Raw genomic sequence first — 19,483 nt, 5'->3', positions numbered from 1 at the left:
CAGCCCAGCTCCAGGTTGAGCTGTTGTTCAGCATCTTAGCTGTAGAGGGCAGTGTCACTGGCCCTCATATGTGGGATCCGAACCGGAGCCTTCTGGCATCCCAAGCCAGCTCTTAACCAACACACCACTCAGCCGGCCCTAAACAGTAATTTCTTAATGTGACATATATAAATAACACTTTTTAATATGTTGCCCATCAAGAAAACTTCTTATGTTACATTTCAAGCCACCTAAGTACAGATGGATCTTGAATGAATACAAAATCCAAGGCCCTACCCAAGTGATCATCTTGAGGGTTATATAGGCCTTAGACCAAAAAGACATTTCCTAGCCCATGAAAGATGTACTGCTGGCCCTGCAGCCACCAACTACCAAAAAAATAAAACAAGATAATAAATAAATAAATAAATAAATAAATAAATAAATAAATAAATAAATAAATAAATAAATAAATAAATGAATGATATTATTTAATACCTGATTGTCCTCTTTAGATATTTGCAATAAACGTCTGCTATAGTACCAAGCCACCAGATAGGTGGTCACAGTTGAATACGAATCGCTAAAACAAGCAAGTTTGGAAGCAATCCAGGTATCCGTAAATGAAATTCTTCCCTGGGAGCCCTAGTCTCCTCCAAACTTAATGGAATGATAGACATTTGTGACCAATCTCACAGCTGATTGGAAACTTTGGCAATAAGAACCTACCAGAACTCATTTACCTGAAACTATAGAACTTTTTCTCACTGCTAAGTGGCTACTGCTGCCCTGTTAGTGAGTCCTAATGGACATACCGTTGATGAACTCATTGAAAGAAAAGTCATGAGTCTTAACAGATTTCATCCTGCAGTGGGTCTTCTCTGACCGAAATTCCCATAGAGTGGGGTCAAGCCTCAGACTGTTCCAATGTGAAGTAAAAATGGCACCTCCAGTTAGTGACAAGACCCTGGTTACCTTCATGAACAGGTTACTGTACATCCATCAGACCCAGAGACAGTCTTGACCATAAATTTACCCAAACTGGGCCGGCCGAGTGGCTCAGTTGGTTAAGAGCTCGCTCAAGAGCTTGAGCTCTGAGCAACAGCAGTTCGAGTCCAGCCCGAGCTGAGCAGCCGCTGAGCTGCCAACAGGTAGCAGGATGGCTCAGCTAAAAAAAAAATTAAAAAAAAAAAAATTTACCCAAACTGCTGACCTAACTGGAGCCTCAGCTGCAAGTCTTGGAAGAAAGAAAATCTCTAGCTTACAACAGAACACCAACAAATACACGTAGAAAGAATTAAGAAATTAGAAAATCACCACTTGACATAGTATTAATTGCTTCAGATAAGAATCATCAATGGACGCTAAAGCGAGTAGGTGAAAGTTTGATGTGAAACAGGATATTTCCATAGACTTAAGTATTTCTAATTGATTTAAAGCTAATCACTCAAATACTTTTTAGTCACTTATTAATTAATAAGTACGAAATACTTAATAATTACCTATCTTAACCCAGTGGTAAAGTCAACATCACAAGCAATGGAATATAGGAGGCCCCGAATGCAGCCCACTGAGAAGAGCACAGCATCACTTCTAGGTTGTTCCTGCCAAGGACGTAAAACCTGAATGTAATCTTGAGGAAATAGTCAGCCAACCACAAACTGAAGGTCATTCGACAAAGTAGCAGGTCTGTACTCTTCAAAAGTGTCAAGTGGGAAAAGACCAGGAAACCGAGCCATTGTTCCACATCGGAGGTGGACATAGACATGGAAACTAGATACAATAGGTGACCCTGGACTGGATTCCGGACTGAGAAAGAAAGCACAGTTATAAAGGACATGTTGGAACAATCAGGAGTACTGAATGGAGTCGATGGGTTAGATGCTGTATCAATGCTGATATTCTGATATTGGAGGCTGCACTTTGATTTTCAACAGAGTGTCCTTATGTATTAGGACATACTGAAATACTCACATTTAAAACTTACTCTCAAATGATTTGGAATAATAAGGCAAAAATGGTAAAATGGTAACAACTGAGGAATCCAGGTGAAAACTATAAGGAATTACTCATACTATTTTTGCAAATTTTCTGTAAGTTAATAATTATTGCAAAATAAAAAGTTACCTTTTTTTTTTGGTTTTTAAAGAAGAGGCTACCTGCCTCAGTTCCAAGGTTTAATGATTGTTTATTATGTTATGTGTTCCTACTGCCCTGGCTTTATTTTAAATCACTGTTCTTCTTGATCCCTGTCCATGCAGCTTTGTCACAACCTGAAACAGAATAGATTGGCTTAAGATGAACCTGTTGGAATGTCAGTATGGGGAAAGTCTGTGTGTGTGTGTGTGTGTGTGTGTGTATGCGATAGAGAGAGAGATAAAAAAGGAGGGTATAGATGAAGCTGTGCATATACTAGCAGCATATAGTATTCACCAACAAAGTGTCACTTTGGGGTCTTAGTATTGGTAACATTCAAGCTGAATGAAACTGTGACAATACCAAGAACAGTTAATCCCCATGAATCCCAGACCTAACTCCTCACTGCCTGAGGGAGGCTTCACAATTCTTTCACTGGCCCTTGACAGACAATTTGCTCTCATTTGGAATTATAAAATAGACCAATAAAACAAGATGCAAAACAGAAATATTTTTAACCTCCTTTTCAAAGATGGGTCTCAGTATCTTTGGAGTTTTCGTCCCCATCGCCCTTCCCACCCCATAGCATCTTACTGTTCCATCCCAGTGGAGCAAAAGAGAAGAAGTGCATCTGAATTCCTTTTTAAATATTTGTTCCTAGTCTGTGCTGCTACAAGGACACTCTCAAGTATAATGAATCTTAAGCGAGAAGGAAAGAAAATGCTTCAGTCACATAAAAAAAATCAGTATGTTAAGGAACAGAACTAGGGTAGCTTTCAGTAATGACTGCGGCTCATTGCATTTTAGGTTAAGGTGGCAAAGTAAGAAATTTGTGAAGAGAAATAACAACATATAAGGAGACAATGAACAAAATGTGCTTTGCTCATTTGTTGTGACAAGGATAGATTCATTTAAATAATTCATGATAATGCTGTGCAGTGTGCTGCTGAATGTACAATGTGTACTTTGCAAAAATAACAAGGCTCAGGAATATGGAACTTGAATCTAATTCTCTGCTCTTACATTTCTGATAAGAAATGGAAAGAAGCTACCAAAATTGTGATGAAAATGACTGGGAGACCAGCTTGGAGAGGCGGACTGGAGAGGGGCGAGTGGCTTTGGCAGAGGCCCCTGTTTTCTAGTTGCATAGATAGCACCCCCGTAGTCTCGTCTGGTGGTGTCACAAATGCTCCGTGGCATGGTAATGGCCTGGATTAGGTGGGTTTCCACGCGGAAGTCATTGTCGCGCAGAATAATAACTGGGATTGGGGTATAAAGGAAATGGAGAACCAGGTGCTAAAGTCTTCAGTGAATAAGAGAGCAAGGTGGGTGTGGGTGAAGTCATTATGAGGGGTGATTGAAGAGTTTTGATAAAAAGATTTAAAAATAATTTGTATATTCAGATTCATCGTTAATATGGATGCACATACACACACAAAATCAGAAGGGTAGATCTGGGTGGTGGGATTGTGAGTGATTGATATTTTCCTCGTTTTGTTTATCCCCGTTTTCCAACGCTTCTATTCTACAAAAGCCTGGTAGTACTTACTATTGAATAGACAAAAAGGCCCAAGTCTTCCATACACGTCCCCTCCAGGACACACATCCTCCTAGTCTTTACCTGTCTCACTCCGACTCTATCTTCAAGCTCCAGAGTAAAAGTCAAATCCTCAGTGAAGGCTCCCCCAATGCGCTGGACGAGATGAGGTCCCTGTTACTGTTCCTTTGTCACTTAGCAAAGTCGTAGCTCTTTACTTGATATCTACTGAGCTAGCCCGGCCTATCTTGGATTGTGGAAAATAAAGAATAATGCATGCACACAGACATGCCGTTGTTCTATAATTGTAACATGACTTTCCCAGTTATTCTACAATATAACTGTGGCCAAGGAAGCATTATGGTGTTGGAGAAGGAGCAAGGAACTTTATCTGGAACGAGCATGGTAGATACAAGTCATGTGGCTAGTAAAAAGCTATTTTTGCACCAGTATGGGTAACTATATAAGGTGATGATAGAGGATTTAGGGTGATATTTCTGGGGGTACTGCCAGAACCCCCCCACTCCCTATCAGGATGACCATTCTTGCTGCCCAAACACTTCCCTATGGGAGGCTGCTGTCACTCCCTACTTAATGCCATCTCATAGCCTTGCTGAAACCTGTATCCTTTATACTTGATGAGCACCGTAGTGTAATGTAAGCACTACTTTTGTGTTTCCATTCTTGCTGATCCCCAAACTCAGTCCTGGTGTGGACGCCCTCACCATTTAATGTCCGTCTCCTCCACTGGACTATACGCCCCATAAAACAAAGCACCGTGTCTGTCTCATCTGCTGCTCTGTTCCAGCACCTAGTATAGTGCATATAACTTGGCAGGGGCTAAATAAATGCGTGTAAATTAGAATACAGAGGGGAAAACATAATAAAAGCTGAACATATAAAGAGATAAATCGCTGCTTGTATTAATTTCCTGTTGTCACTATAACAAATCACCACCAACTTAGTGGCTTAAAGCAACATGAATTTATTCTCTTAAAGTTCTGGGGGTCGGAAGTCTGAAATCGGTTGCACCTGGCTACAGTCAAGGTGTTGGCAGGGCTGGTTCCTTCTGGAGGCTCTGAGGCGGGGATCTGTTTCCTTGCCTTTTTTGGTTTCTAGTAGCTGCCTGTATTCCCCAGCTCATGGAACCTTTCCTCCATCTTTAAAGACAGCAGCACAGGACCCTCCCCTGCTTCATCATCACATCGTCTTCTCTTCTGACTCAGATGTCTTGTACATCGCTTGTAAGGACCACTGCGATTATAGTGAGTCCCGATAATGCAGGACAATCCCCCCATCTCATAATCCTTAACCATATCTGCATGGTCCCTTTGCCATATGAGGTGACTTTCACAGGTTCCAGGGACTGCCACGTGGACATACTCGTATATGGAGGCCATTGTGTAATAACCACACTGCTCTAACTTCTGAGATGTGAAAAACACTCCAAAATATTTACAGTGGTGCTAAGTTGTACGGTCAAATATATAGTGAGAGGCATGGACATTCCCCTTTTTGTATTTTATGACAAGTTTTAGTCTACTAAAATATGAAATTCAGAGGGCAGGAACCTTTTATACTCTAAATTGAATCCCATGCACCCAGAACTGTGCTAGGCACACAGTAGGCACTCAGTAAATATTTGTTGAATGATAGATGGGTAGACTTTAGCTTTTGCCGCCGATCATTTACTTCCCCTTCTTTGGGTAAAATAATCTCAGTTTTTATTTGGTGGTCCATGTGGCTGTACAGAAGCTGACTCCATCCCCGCCTCCACAAAGCACAAAGTCAATGCTAAGTCAATTCCTGTGGGTTAATCCCCTGGCCACAGCCATTAGTCAGAAGAGGGGCATGAACATAAACTTAGTCCAAGTTGAGTGAAACCCAAGCAAAGAAACTCTTTTTTTCTTTGGAACACAATGGGGGAAACGTCATAATGAAGCCATGAGTAACAAAGGCAGAACAGGGGGACAGAAAGAAACAAGCTATTGGTGTGAATACTGAACCTCTGGATCAAGCTTCAACCGCAGCCAAACTTTCTTATGGATTTTTCAGTTATATAGGAATAAAATATTTCCATTCTTATGTGTATCAAGTTTAGGGTAACTTACAACAGAACACATTCTAAAACCATTAAGTAGTATCACAAGTGAAAGATGAAAAAGGCATAGATAAATGGACTATTATGGACCACGTTTTAAACCAATTTATCTTCCTTTCACTTTTCTTAAACAATAAGGAAACTCATGGCAGCTCCAGGACTAGTAAATTTCAGACTCAGTGATGTCACCACGTCACAGGTTTTCCATATTTTCACTTCACCTACTCAACAGTTTGCTTGGTCCTCAGGCGTGGTTTATCCCCTGAGGTGGTTTCCAAATAACTACCTATTGTGTGCATAGACCCTCACACAATGGAAGCCACAGAGTAGGAGGTTGAAGAGGGCATGTCCCTTCTTCATGTCCCTATTTAAGTCCTCTTGAGAGTGCAGAAAATGCTCCCAGAAGCTCTGTAGCAGCCACTCTCTTAGGTTTCCTTGGACAGAATTAATATCCACACAACCTATCCGAAACCAGACACCACCAAAGGGGATGAAATTATTATGATTCTTTCCTATCCTGAGTCACTCTTGGTGATACCTGAGGAAAACAGGGCTTCTCTCAGGAAGAAGGAGAGAAAAAGTGGAATGGCGTCGGCGCAAAGGTAATCAAGAGGCCAGCCCACTAAACAGGGAGTGAAGAAAGAAGAGGAAAAATCAACCCAGCTGCCTCAGCATCTGAGCAACCCAACCTTTGTAGATGCCGGCCCCTTTCCTTCAGAGCTCTTATCTCAGTCCTTGCTTGTCTTTCCATTTAAAATGCTACTTGGGGGTATTTTTTTAAGGTTATTTTATTTTTTATAGTAAGTCCTAATATATTTTTTAAATGTTTTACTATATAGTTGGCATATAATATTGTGTTAGTTTGAGGTGTACAACGTAGTGATTCAACATTTCTGTACCTTACGACGTGACCAGCATGGTAAGTCTATTAATCATCTATCATCATGCAAAGTTGTTACAATATTATCGACTATGTTCCCTGTGTTGTACACTACATCCCTATGGCTTACATACTTTATAACTGGAAATGTGTACCTCCTCTTCCCCTTCCCCTTTTTCAACCCCCCCCACCCCCACCCCTCTCCTCTGGCAACCATGTTTGTTCTTTGTACCTGAGTCTGTTTGTGTTTTGTTTTGTTTGTTTTGGGTTTGTTTGTTTGTTTTAGATTCCACATATAAGTGAAATCATATGGTATTTGTCTTTCTCTGTCTAACTTATTTTGCTTAGTACAATTCCCTCTATGTCCATCCATGTTGTCACAAATGGCAAGATTTCATTCTTTTATATTGCTGAGTAATATTCTATTGAATATATATACCACATCTTTTTTATCCATTCATTTACTGATGGGCACCTAGGTTGCTTCCATATCTTGGCTATTGTAAATAGTGCTGCAATGAATATAGGAGTACATATATCTTTTCAAATCAGTGTTTTTGTTTTCTTTGGATAAATACCCAGAAGTGGAATTGCTGGGTCATAGGGACATTTTTTTTTTTAATGGATAAAAGTGGTCTTATTACCTGGTAATGCAATTCTTACTGATTTTTTTCTTCATATTTAAAATTTCTCTTAGTTATTGTCCTTTTTTTTTTCTGGATTGACTTCAGAATCAGTTTCTCAAGGTCCATAAGAAAAATCCTATTTAGGGATTTGTATTGAGATTGACTTGAACTTGAAGATTAATTTGGAGAGAACTGTCATCTTTAAACATGGCACATCGATCTATTTATGCAGGATTTTTTTTCTTTTACTGTTCTTTAATATAAATTTATAATTTATTAATGGTCTTGCACTTATCTTTTTAGTGTCATGCAACACATGTAGGGAAGCAGAGCTAAGAGAAAGGGAGAGAGAGAGAGAGAGAGAGAGAGAGAGAGAGAGAGAGAGAGAGAACGCTCTGGTAACATAGTTTGAATCCAAGGATTTAGGCAGCCTGAAGCTAGACAAATCTTAAAAGTCAATAAATTCCCATTTCTTCTTAAACTGATTTGAATCCCATTTCTGTTATTTGCAATGGAAAACATTCTGACCATGACATCGAATAAATGCACAGAGAGGCTGGGAGGAATGATGACAAACATTCACGGAGTGCTTCCTGTACTACGGGCATGTCGCTTTTGCTTCTAAAACTTGCTGGGCCATTTAGGTCTCATGGGCAGCCACGTCCACACTTACTCTGCTGTAACCTTCCAAACATTTCCTGAAGTGGTTCTTCAATACAGAATACAGACAAATAGTCTCTTAACACCTTGTCTCCATTTTCCCATGAATTATCTGAATTTGACTCCTGTGCAGAGAGTAGAAGGCCACTTGGTATATCCGGAAGCTAATATCATGTGGTTTATAAACGGCTGGTAGTATTGTCATTTACAATATTGCTGCATTTGGGAAGTTGTGCAATGAACTTCTAGAGGTGCCATTCACACAGAAGACAGCGTGAAATAGCATCCCCGGGAGTTGTATGGCATGGCACCCTTGGGTATTATTACTGTGTGTAATTTTGGATTGCTTTTTAGAAGTCTTGAATGAAATAATGAAAAGTCTTGAATGAAGCAAAGTCTTAGTAATCTCTATTCAAAATCTTGTAATATCTTGAAAAATTCTTTCCTCCTGAGAACTATCAAATGAAAAAAATTTTTTTTATTATCTTTTTGTTATTGTTGTAATTAGGAGTCTTTTAGACATCTTCATTCATTCAACACGCATTTATTGAGTGACTACTATGTGCCTGGCATTGCTTAAGTGTCAGAGAGAGTCACCAGAAAAAGTTCTTGCCCTCAAGGAGCTACATTCCAGCGGAGTAGGCAGACCATAAAGAAACCACCAAGCATTGTGTACCACCGGATGTCAGGTGGTGCTAAGTGCTACAGAGATAAGTTAAACATTGTTAAGGGAGAGGGGCACAGTTTATAAAATGGGAAGTGAGAACTTCAAGTGCACAGGTTTACTTAATATAGCCAATGACCGTCCCACTCTCCACTGTCCCTCTGTCACCATCCCCGCCCAATAAAACAGCGTTGGGTTGTCCATTTCTCCTTTTAAACTCAAGGATTTTCTTTCTTAGCTTCATCCATCCCTCAAACCACCCCAACAACAAATGCTAATATATGCCCATTACCTATGCCCATCTGGTCTATGTGAAAGGATAGGAACATGTCCAGAATATGGGCTAAGGGTGGGGAAGAGTCAGGATGACCAAAACTTCAAGACCATGTTAGATATTTAGAACCTCAGCGTGTCTCTGCAGACCCTCTCCTCCTATCCACCGCCTCCACACAGAAATATTCTTTCAAATGGACATTCAGTAACTCACAGTGATGTAGTTGTTTTCTACCTGTTCTCCATTCAAAATTAACCCAGGAGTATGTTGTTTCTGAAAAATTTATATATAAGATTTCTTCACAGTTCACAACTGAGATACACAGCCTCACTGAGCTCTCCCAGGGGCTGCTTGGAAAGAGCAGCGGATATAGTGAAGTGGGATTTGGGGCGTGTGCTCTCTTGACTGTATATTGGCCGGTACATTTTTCTGCCCTCCAACCCCATTTCCAATCAGCTGTAAGGGAGACAAATAATGATCGCTAATCCTTCACTGTTCATTATCTCCCCTTCACTGTTCATTATCTCCCCCTCCCTGTCCCTGTCCCTGACAGACACACACACACACACACACACACACACACACACACACACACANACACACACACACACACACACACACACACACACACACACACACAGACAATGTATCCATTTCTTGGGAATGAATTTGCATGAATGCTGCCCCACCCACCAGGGAAAGCTACAAGTTTGAACTGCTCCAGCCCTGGAGTGCAAGGCCTTTGTATAAGGTGTTACCGGGTAAGGAGCAGAGGCGATTTGAAACCGGTCTCACCAGTGTGGCTAGGAGACTCATGCAAACTTCTCATGGGTTCCTTGAAGTGTGACAGACACAAACAGCTCAGTTTCCTTTAAGGAGTCACAGGAAAGGTCAGCCTAATCCAGTGGCTGGGGACGACACCCCTGGAAACCATTAGACATGTGGCCATATAAGCGTAATGTATTGGGGGAAACGCCATGATAGAGGTTTGTAAAAATTGCTGGGGGTGAAAGGTGAGCAGGGAAGCCTTCCCAGGAAAGGTGACACTTAAGTTGAAGTGAGAAGGAGAATTTGCCAGAGGGATGGTTTAAAAAGCTGAACTTTTTTAAAATGTCTTAAATATCATAAAACTCCATTTAAGAAATCTTAAATCTTAACAATATGGAATACTTATTAGGACAGAAAGGGAAAATCTTAGATATTTGAATATATCTCTTAGAGAGTAACAAGAAACCTTTAAAGAAAGTTGTGACAACATATTTCTGACCAATACTGCAATATCTTGTTTAAGCTTTATAGCTGTAACTGCCTGAAATAAAACAATAGTTTTCAGAAATTATAGAACAAAACATTTAAAACAATGGCTTCTCTGCCTTGAAAACAAGGTATTTTGCACAAAAAATAGCCTAGCTTAAGTGTAAAGATTTCAGGCATTTGAACAATGATAAATTATCTCATTTATTCACAAGGTTATTCACAGTTATGGGGGAACAAGGACTGTAGGAATAAATATGATTCAAAAGAAATGCTTAATAATTAAAAGGTGATTGCCCTGTCACCATTTGACCCAGCAATTCCATTCCTAGGTATGTACCTAAAAGAAATAAAGACTTCCATAATGGAAAAACTTGTACACAGATGTTCATAGCAGCATTATTCACAATACCCAAAATGTGGAAACAATCCAAATGCCCATCAACTGATGAATGGATAAAATATGGCATATTCATTCAATGGAATATTATCTGGCAATAAAAAGGAAAGACGTGCTAATATATGCCTCCAAAAAATGGATAAACCTTGAGAACCTTATAATACATGAAAGTAGCCAATCACAGAAGAACATATATTGTATGATTACATTTATATAAGAAGTCCAGAAAAGGCAAATTTATAGAAACAGAAGGTGGATTAATGGTTGCCCAGTGCTGGGAGATGGAGATGAAGAGATTCTGCTAATAGGTCAGGGGTTTCTTTTTTGGGGTGATGGAAATCTTCTAAACTCAGATCGTGGTGATGGTGGCACAACTCTGTGATTTTATTGGGTTGTTGGAAAAGTCATGACGCATTTTTGCAACAAAAAACAGAAAAAATAAGGGCCAGCCGAGTGGCTCAGTTGGTTAAGAGCTCGCTCAAGAGTTTAATAAGCTCTGAGCAACAGCGGTTCAATGCCCAGCCTGAGCTGAGCTGCTGCTGAGCTGCACAGGATGGCTCAGCTAAAAAAAATAAAAATGAAATAAAATTAAAAAATAACAGAAAAAGTGTGTCATAACTTTTCCGACAACCCAATATTAAAGCCATTGAATTGTACTCTTCAAATGGATGAATTTTAATATCTGTGAATTATATCTCAACAAAGATGTTTGAAAGTTGATTGTACTAACTTTAATCTAAAAAATAAAGTGAGTTGGGCTTTTAGATTTAATTAAAATTGAGCACAGTTCAAATTGGATCAGGCTATCAGCACGTGGTATCTGCAGATGTTGGTAGGCAAGAAATGGCTGACTGAAAGAAAAGGGGAGGAAGTAGTATAAGAAAGACTTAATCCAGACTTTGGGGAGTGAACTGATTGGTGTTCAACAACAAAAACCACCACTACAAATTAAAGATGAGTGCAGGATGCCAAACCTACAGACCAGAAATTGACATACAACTTCCCCTGAAATCAGCAGCCCAGACTATGTAATAACAGCTTTGTGGGACTGTGAACTACATACAGCTCTCTGCAGAAACACAGCTGCTGTGAAACAAAGCGAAGTAATTTCACTGAACAGGTGAGTTTCATATCTTTGTCACATAGAAAGAAGAATTCAGGTACCAGACAAAGAATGCAGTTTCCATTGACAAAATGTCAGGCTTAATGTTAATAAGCCTCAAAGTATACCACAAGATCTCTAATGACCTCTAGTGGTTACAACTAAAATAGCTTGGTTTATAATACATGAGACCACACCACAAAGCTATTATGGATGTGAAGTTTGGTCTATTATTTTCTTATCTTGAAAGCTGTAAAGTTGCAGGAAAAGGAATCCTAGCCAATGACTACAATAAAAAGTTCACTTCCCTGATTTTTAAGCATTGACTGAAGAGCCTATTTCTCTGTGGCTTGTCTTTGCAGCCTCTGTCAACACAGCTAGGAAGGTGTCCTGTGACTCAGTGTGACATCATCAGGGACAACTATGCACCCACAGATGCAGGAAAAAGGTGACAACGGAGAAGGTGGGCGAGTAGTTAGGAGAGATGAAATGGCTGATTGCAAGAAATGGGCAGGAAAAAATGCAAGAAAAAGTGGGAGGCAGGTATTGCAAAGTAAAATAATCCAATTTGGTCTTGTACAGCTCTTGGGCACTTTTTGATAGCTACCTAAGAGGTTCAATAGTTAACCTCTCCCAACAACTTCATCACCACGTTGTGGTGCAAGCCATTAAGACCAAATTACGCCACACCTAGACTTTCAGTAAGCAAACGTTAGTAAAAAGGCCCAAACTACTTTACACAGTCTCTCCTCTGTAAGCTTGATGAAGTCGCAGCTGTCTATCCTTTGGGTGAAAGTTTCAGTCAATTGAGAAAGGACAAGAAACAAGACGAGTTCCAGAAACAGGTTTCTGTCACTGCCCTTATTGTTGGTCTCAGGATACCAGAAATCCCCAGACTGACAAGGCCATTTATTTGGGGATGAATCCTGGAAAACCATCCTTACAAGCATCTGCCACCAGCCTGGCTGGATTCTTCAAGTCTAGGTATGCTGGAGGGCTCTCTAGAACATTTCTGTCTATCCCACATCCGAATACCTTTAGTTTCACCATACAGAGTGCATTTCTAACATGCATCTGGCAAGTTAACAAGCCACCAGTTGCTCTTATAATAACTCGAATGTCTGATATTTGCTATGCTAATTAGCAAAGTATCTGATAATAACTGAGGCTGTACCCTTTCCAGCACAATGCTAACTGCATGTAGAGTATTCCTGCCTGGTCAAGATACTAGCAACCCCTGGTATTTCAACTAACACTGTCAAATAGTAATAGGACTCTGCTGGAGTATTTCAAAGTAAATTACCTGACAGGAGGGCAGGGTCAGAATAATAACAAGGACCTAGTGGCAATCAGTGACCACTGCTGTACACGTCTTGCCCTTATTTCTAAATGTTGCTGCCATGGTCACTTGTCAGATATTTTTCAGATCCATCCATTCATGTGACAGATATCTATGGAGTGTTTACCTATGTACCAGATATCTACTTGAAATTTCTTACCTGTCTGATAGCTCCAAGGAGAATCTAATATACTAAGCGAATGTTAAAAATTCACTGGCCGAAGCTATTTACAAGTTTTTGCAAAAACTAAACCCCCCACTGTGGCAGGAAGATACCAAAGCCCCTAAGATCCCGTTTCACCCTCAAGGAGGAAGCGGCACTAGAAGAGTATATTTATAAACCTTAAAATATCAATTGCTTTATATTTGTTTTTCCTAGGGGGAAAAAAAAAGACCCTTAAAGGTTATAGAAACATTTTACTATATTTTATTTTCTCTAAGAACCAATGAAAATGACACCATTAGACTACATTTACCTTAGTTGTGATTTAGTGCATCGTACAAATATCGTGAATAAGAATTCTTGACGTTGTTTGTTAGTCCAGAGGTCAAACCAATGACTTATAAGAGCAACTCTTTCCAGAAAGAGCTATAAAGGAAGGAGGGAAAAAACCAACATTTTTCTGTAGAGTTTAATATATTCTTAGTTGCTAAGCAATCCTTAGGCGATCTAACAACCTCTCAGCTAATATTTGCATAGCACATTACAGTTCACAAAGCACTTTCACATATGCAGCAGGGGTCTCTCCCTTTGGCTTAGACTGCTTCTATTCAGGGCTACAGACAAGCCCAGGCTTGCTGGGTGGGCTGGTGGAAAAGGCTGCGGTGATATAATTACAGAGCTGCCCAGGGAGGCATCTTTCACAACAAAGAGATAACCCCGGCTCTTGTTTTTACCTAAGCTCATGTGGCCTGGGGAAACAGATTCCAAACATTTCATCTCGAAAACACAAACAGACTACACTTGTTTAATTGGGAAAACAAGGCAATTTGAAGTAGGTATGGTTTCACTAACTCACAGTCCTATATCTTCATAGCATCCGCCAAAATGCAAGTTAATAAATATTGCTAAATAGCCATTGTTAGATGGGTCTCCAGGGAAGACATACACCCAGAACCAGTGTTCCCCCAAACCTGGGTTTCAGTCCAGCTTTGCTCAGGTGACATATACAAACTCACTGGCTTTATTAATTTTTCAGGCTTTGGCCCCAACCTGTCTAGTTTCCTTCCCTTGTGAATGGGCCTGAACCACGCATGAGCTGTGAGGACCCAACTGACCTCCATTAAGTTCTGACAGAGCCATTCGATGACTACTACTTGCACTACCTTTCAAAGGGGGCATCCCCAGGCCATCAAACCATGCAGCTGGCACAGGAGAGACTAGAGGATGAAAGAAATACACAGAGAGATACACATTAACACCCTCCACTCCAAAATGCCACCAAAACGCCTCCACTTTTCTCCTCCTCCATTATGGCGAACAAGTGTGTGCTCTGGAGATTTCTATTTTGTCCCTGGAGGTACAGAGGAAAGGGGGTAGACAGATCTTGAGCCTCCCATAAGGTAAGACTTGGGGACTGGAGTGAGAAGAGACCATGTTTGGCGCAGACAAATGTAGATTTATTTTTGCTTAAAGTAACTCAAAACCTAAATTCTCTAGAACTTTTCTTAAAAAAAAAAATATGGCAACATGAGACCTAAAATATCATAGTAAAATTAGCCTTACAAGCTAAGTTGTTTTACTCCAGAGGATGTAACTCACCTGTCTGTTTAATGACTTGTTGCTAAACGGTGTCCAGGCACTGAATCTTGTGTGGAAGCTCTCCATTTCCAGGGATTTCCTGGAAGAATTCCCAGCTGACATTTCAGCAAATTATTTTCTTCCAGTCCTAAAAACTATAGGTTCATTTCAATAGATGTTTACTTAAGATCACCTAGAAACATCCAGTATATTAATATTGTCTTTATAGGAATTATATAATTACAGCAATTCATTTATATACATATAATTACCACAATTCATATATATATATAAATATATATATAGCTCCATGGAAGAGAATCCATACAAATATACACAGGGAGTTCTGGCATGCCAAATTAGTGTAATTTATTCTGTCCTTATCTACTTGCACCCAAATTTGAATCTAAGCCAGGGTTGTTTTTTCACTTTTCTGGGAGAAAGACTCAGAAATTGGAATAATTCTTTATCAGCCAGGAATACTGACTTTCTCTCTCCTTGGAAAGCAAGAATGTGAAGGGCTCAAAGAGAATGCTCCACCACTCTATCTTTTGAGGACACAAATTTAAAAAAATGTAGAGAGAAAAAAAATAGGCTAATGTATTAGTTATCTATTGCTGCATAACATATTTTCCCAAAATTTAACAGCTAAAAACAACACACCCTTAAGGGCCGGCCGAGTGGCTCAGTTGGTTAAGAGCTCGCTCAAGAGTTTGAGCTCTGAGCAACAGCGGTTCGAGTCCAGCCCGAGCTGAGCAGCCAGTGAGCTGCCAACAGGTGGCGGGATGGCTCAGCTAAAAAAAAAAAAAAAACCACAACACACCCTTATTATCTCAAAGTTTCTGTAGGTCAGGAATGTAGGCACAGCTTAGTGGAGGACCACATAGTCTTAGTCTCCTCAGGCTGCCAGAACAGAATGCCACAGACGGGGTGGCATGAACAACAAAATTGTATTTTCTCACAGTTCTGGGCGCTAGAAGTCCAAGATCAAGGTGCTGTCAGGGATGGTTTCTGGTGACAGCTCTCTTCCTGGCTTCTATACAGCCATCTTCTCGCTATGTCCTCATGAGGCCTCTCTTCTGTGCATATACACACGCTCTTCTGTGCGTACACACACACACACATGCACACACTCACACACACACACACACACACACACACACACACTCTCACACATGCGCACACACACACACACACACACACACACACTCACACTCACACTCACATCTCTGGTGTCTCTTCTTCTCCTTATAAAGACACCAGTCCTCTTGGATTAAGGTCCCATGCCTCCATCCTCATTTAACTTTTACTACCTCCTTATAGGTTCTGTCTGCAAATATAGTCACCTTGGAGATTAGGGCTTCAACATATGAATTTGGGGGGATATAATTAAGTCCATAATAGGTACCTCTGCTGCAAGGTCTCTCATATGGCTGCAGTCAAGGTACCGGCCAGGACTCGTCTCATCTGAAGGATCTGAAGCTCATTCATATGGTTGTTGGCAGGATTCAGTTGCTCGTGGGCTATTGGACCGAAGGCCTCAGTTCTCACTGGCTGTTGGCTGGAGGTCTCCTTTGCCTTCCTTGCCACATGGGCCTCTCCAGAAGGCAGTTCAGATGGCAGCTGACTTTCATCAGAATGAACAAGTGAAAAAGCCAGAGAAGGCACACAAAAGAAAAGCCACAGACTCTTTGTAACTTAATCTCAGAAGTAATATCCCATCACGTTTATTCTATTAGTTAAAAGCAAGTCACTAGGTCCAGCCACACTCAAGGGAACATGATTATACAAGAGCATGAACAGTAATACAGCCTATCAAAGTTCACCCTTTAGATCCTTTCCTTCTTTTCTCACATGCGGAATACATTTATCCATTTCCTAAGAAACACACCCATCTCATCGGTAGTTTTAGCTTAGGTCCCAGGAGATATTAATGATTCATAACAGATCCACAAATCCAGATAGAGGTCTTCCTGATCTAGAGATCTCTGAACTAATAAGCTAAGTTATCTGGCCCTACCCTCTATACACAATATATATAATGGTAGGACAGGGAAAGGATAACCTCAACAAATATTCCCACTTGTAAAGAAGAATAATGACATATAAAAAGGTTAATCCCTTGCAATTTGGTGATTCTTTTGACAAAACCACATTCTTACAATCTACCTCAAGTTATTTATTTGATTCTAGGCAGTGCTACACGCCACATTTTTTTAGATCTCTCTCTCTCTCTCTCTCTCTCTCTCAATTTAATTGCAAGTATTTTGAGCCTATCAGGCTTCCTTAGGAAACCCAAACCCTACATCTCCCTTCCCTGAGATATTTTTCCAACTGAAAGTATTGGCTGGATACTGCCTTGTTCCATTCAGAGATGCTAATGATAGTGTGACAGCCATATCCTTGACTTGGTCCTTGCTGCTAGGCAGAGTTTTAAACAGTATGTGTTGCTCAAAGGCCTTCTCAGCTGCTGTTTTACTAGTTGAAGTTGTGAGTCAATTACACCTTCCAACCTTGCAAGTACCTGAGTTTTTTGGCTATCTCTGAATTCCTTTATATTCCTACTTGCACACTAGCCAAATATGTTCTGGGCTCCTCTATTTCTTATAGTATCTTGACAAATGCAGTCATTAGTAATGAACTTGTTCTAATAGCATCAATTTTCTGCCTCTTTGCATAAAGTACAAAGCTCATTAGGTATATAATATGCCCTTTACCCTATTCAAGACTACAGTTTTACAAATTTTTTTCCACTGCATAACATGGATTGCCATCTTTCCAAGTGTCCAATAACAATTTCAATAACAATTTCATGCTGCCAGACATGCATGTTAATGCCACATAATTTGAAGTTTGTTGCTGTTATTATGGCAGCACTTTACTCCTGGAACCAATATTTGTATCTACCAAGCATTTAAGGAAGAAATAACTGTAAACTTACACAAAATCTTCAAGAGAATAGAAAAAGTTGGAATTATTCCCAAGTCCTTTTATAAAGTCAGCATAACCTAGATACCAAAACCCAAAAAGGACCTTACGAGGAAGGAATATTATAGGTTTATTATTATAAACATAGATGTAAAAATCCTGACCAAAATATTAGAACACCAAACCTAGCAATATATATAAAAGATACTATATCACCACCAAGGTGGATTTATTCTTGGATTTATATTTGTTTAATATTACAAAATCAATGTACTTATCATCACTAACAAAACAAAGGAGAAAAATTATATGGTAATCTCAGAAGAAACAAAAAAAAGTGCATTTTTTAAAGCTTTAACACCTGTTCATAACAAAAAAATCTTAACAAACTAGGACTCGAACAGAACTTCCTAACCCAAATAAAGACATAGGAAATATAGCAAACATTACATTTAATAGGAAATGTTGAAACTTGCCCTCTGATAGCTACTACCACCCTTATTCAACATTGTTCTGTCCAATGTAATAACGCAATAAAATAAAATGTAAAACAATTAAAAATGAAAAAATAAAATTTTCACTATTTATTGGTGTAGAAAATACTAAACAATCTACAGATTTAATGCCTAAATTTAGCAAGCTTGCTGTCCATAGGGCAACATTAAAAAAAATCTGTATTTCTGTATAGTAACAACAAATCTTTATTAAAAAACAATATATCATTTCTAAAAAAAAATTTTTTTAATCGAATTTAAGGAGTGGCCAGTTAGCTCAGTTGGTTAGAGCGTGGTGCTGATAAAACTAAGGTTGCCGGTTCGATCCCAGCATGGGCCACTGTGAGCTGTGCCCTCTTTAAAAAGAGTCAACTATGCCATTGTAGCATGAAAGCAATGTGTAACCAATGACCATCACTGTTCCCCAATAAAAAACCCCAAAACCTTTCTTTTTAAAAAGAAATCCAATTTAAATAAAAAAGGATACTAAAAATTTTTTATCAAGAAAAAATTTTAAAGATATAAATAAGAGTATACATCTGTATGGATGTTGGTTCTACCAAACTAACCTATTACTCAATACAATCTCAATCGGAAGCCAGCAAGTGTGTGTGTGTGTGTGTGTGTGTGTGTGTGTGTGTGTGTGTGACAAATTCATTATAAAATGTGTATGGAAATGCACAGGGTCAAGAATAGCAAAGGCAGCTTCGAAAAGGAACAAAGTGGTAAGACTTACTTTGAATGATACCATGACTTAACTTCTTATAAAGCTAGGGTCAATAAGAGCATAAGATATTGGCACAAGAATAGACAAATAAATCAATAGAACAGTTGAATTGAGTCCAGCAACAGACTCACATATATATGGACAGCTGACTTATGACAAAGGGGGCTGTAGAGCAGTGGGGAAAGGAAGATTCTAATGAGCAGTGCAGGGAGTAGAACAACTGTCTACTCAGGGTCATGAGAAAATAAATGATCATTACTTTACGCCACTAAATTTTGGGGTGGTCTGTTATTCAGCAATAATAACTGATACAAAAATTGGTCCCTGGACACCAGCTCTGAGCAGCAGGGCCCCGTTTCGGATCCCACATGGGCCAGTGACACTGCCCTCTACAGCTAAGATGGTGAACAACAGCTCGACCTGGAGCTGGGCTGCCCTGAGTCACCAGCGATGGTGTAGGCCGCAGCCCTTGCTGCAGTGGGCTGCCATAAGCTACCGTGTGTGGCTGGCAGCCAGAGTGAGCTGCCAAGAGCCACTGTGAGTGGCTGTCCAGTGGCCGGCGACTGATCTGCCTCACCTGGGAAGAGCGCAATGATGATACCAACTTGGGCCAGTGAAGCAACGTCCTCCACAACTAGACT

At 39.9% G+C, this 19,483-nt stretch overlaps 1 protein-coding gene across 1 annotated transcript in view; it reads right to left on the bottom strand.

Moving 5' to 3' along the window:
• Nucleotides 1-14,853, bottom strand: part of ECT2L (epithelial cell transforming 2 like) — a 65,473-nt gene extending 50,620 nt beyond the window's left edge. Inside the window, 2 exon segments of the mRNA XM_019648133.1 lie at nucleotides 13,429-13,541; nucleotides 14,715-14,853. Coding sequence (XP_019503678.1) covers nucleotides 13,429-13,541; nucleotides 14,715-14,816 — 215 coding nt within the window. The 5' untranslated portion in view covers nucleotides 14,817-14,853.
• Between the last annotated feature and the right edge of the window lie 4,630 nt (nucleotides 14,854-19,483).

This window comes from Hipposideros armiger, unplaced genomic scaffold (assembly GCF_001890085.2).
Source record: "Hipposideros armiger isolate ML-2016 unplaced genomic scaffold, ASM189008v1 scaffold_120, whole genome shotgun sequence".
NCBI classification, from domain to species: Eukaryota; Metazoa; Chordata; class Mammalia; order Chiroptera; family Hipposideridae; genus Hipposideros; species Hipposideros armiger.
The sequence above is the reverse complement of the archived record's forward strand: the minus strand, read 5'-3'. Positions and strand labels throughout refer to the sequence as shown.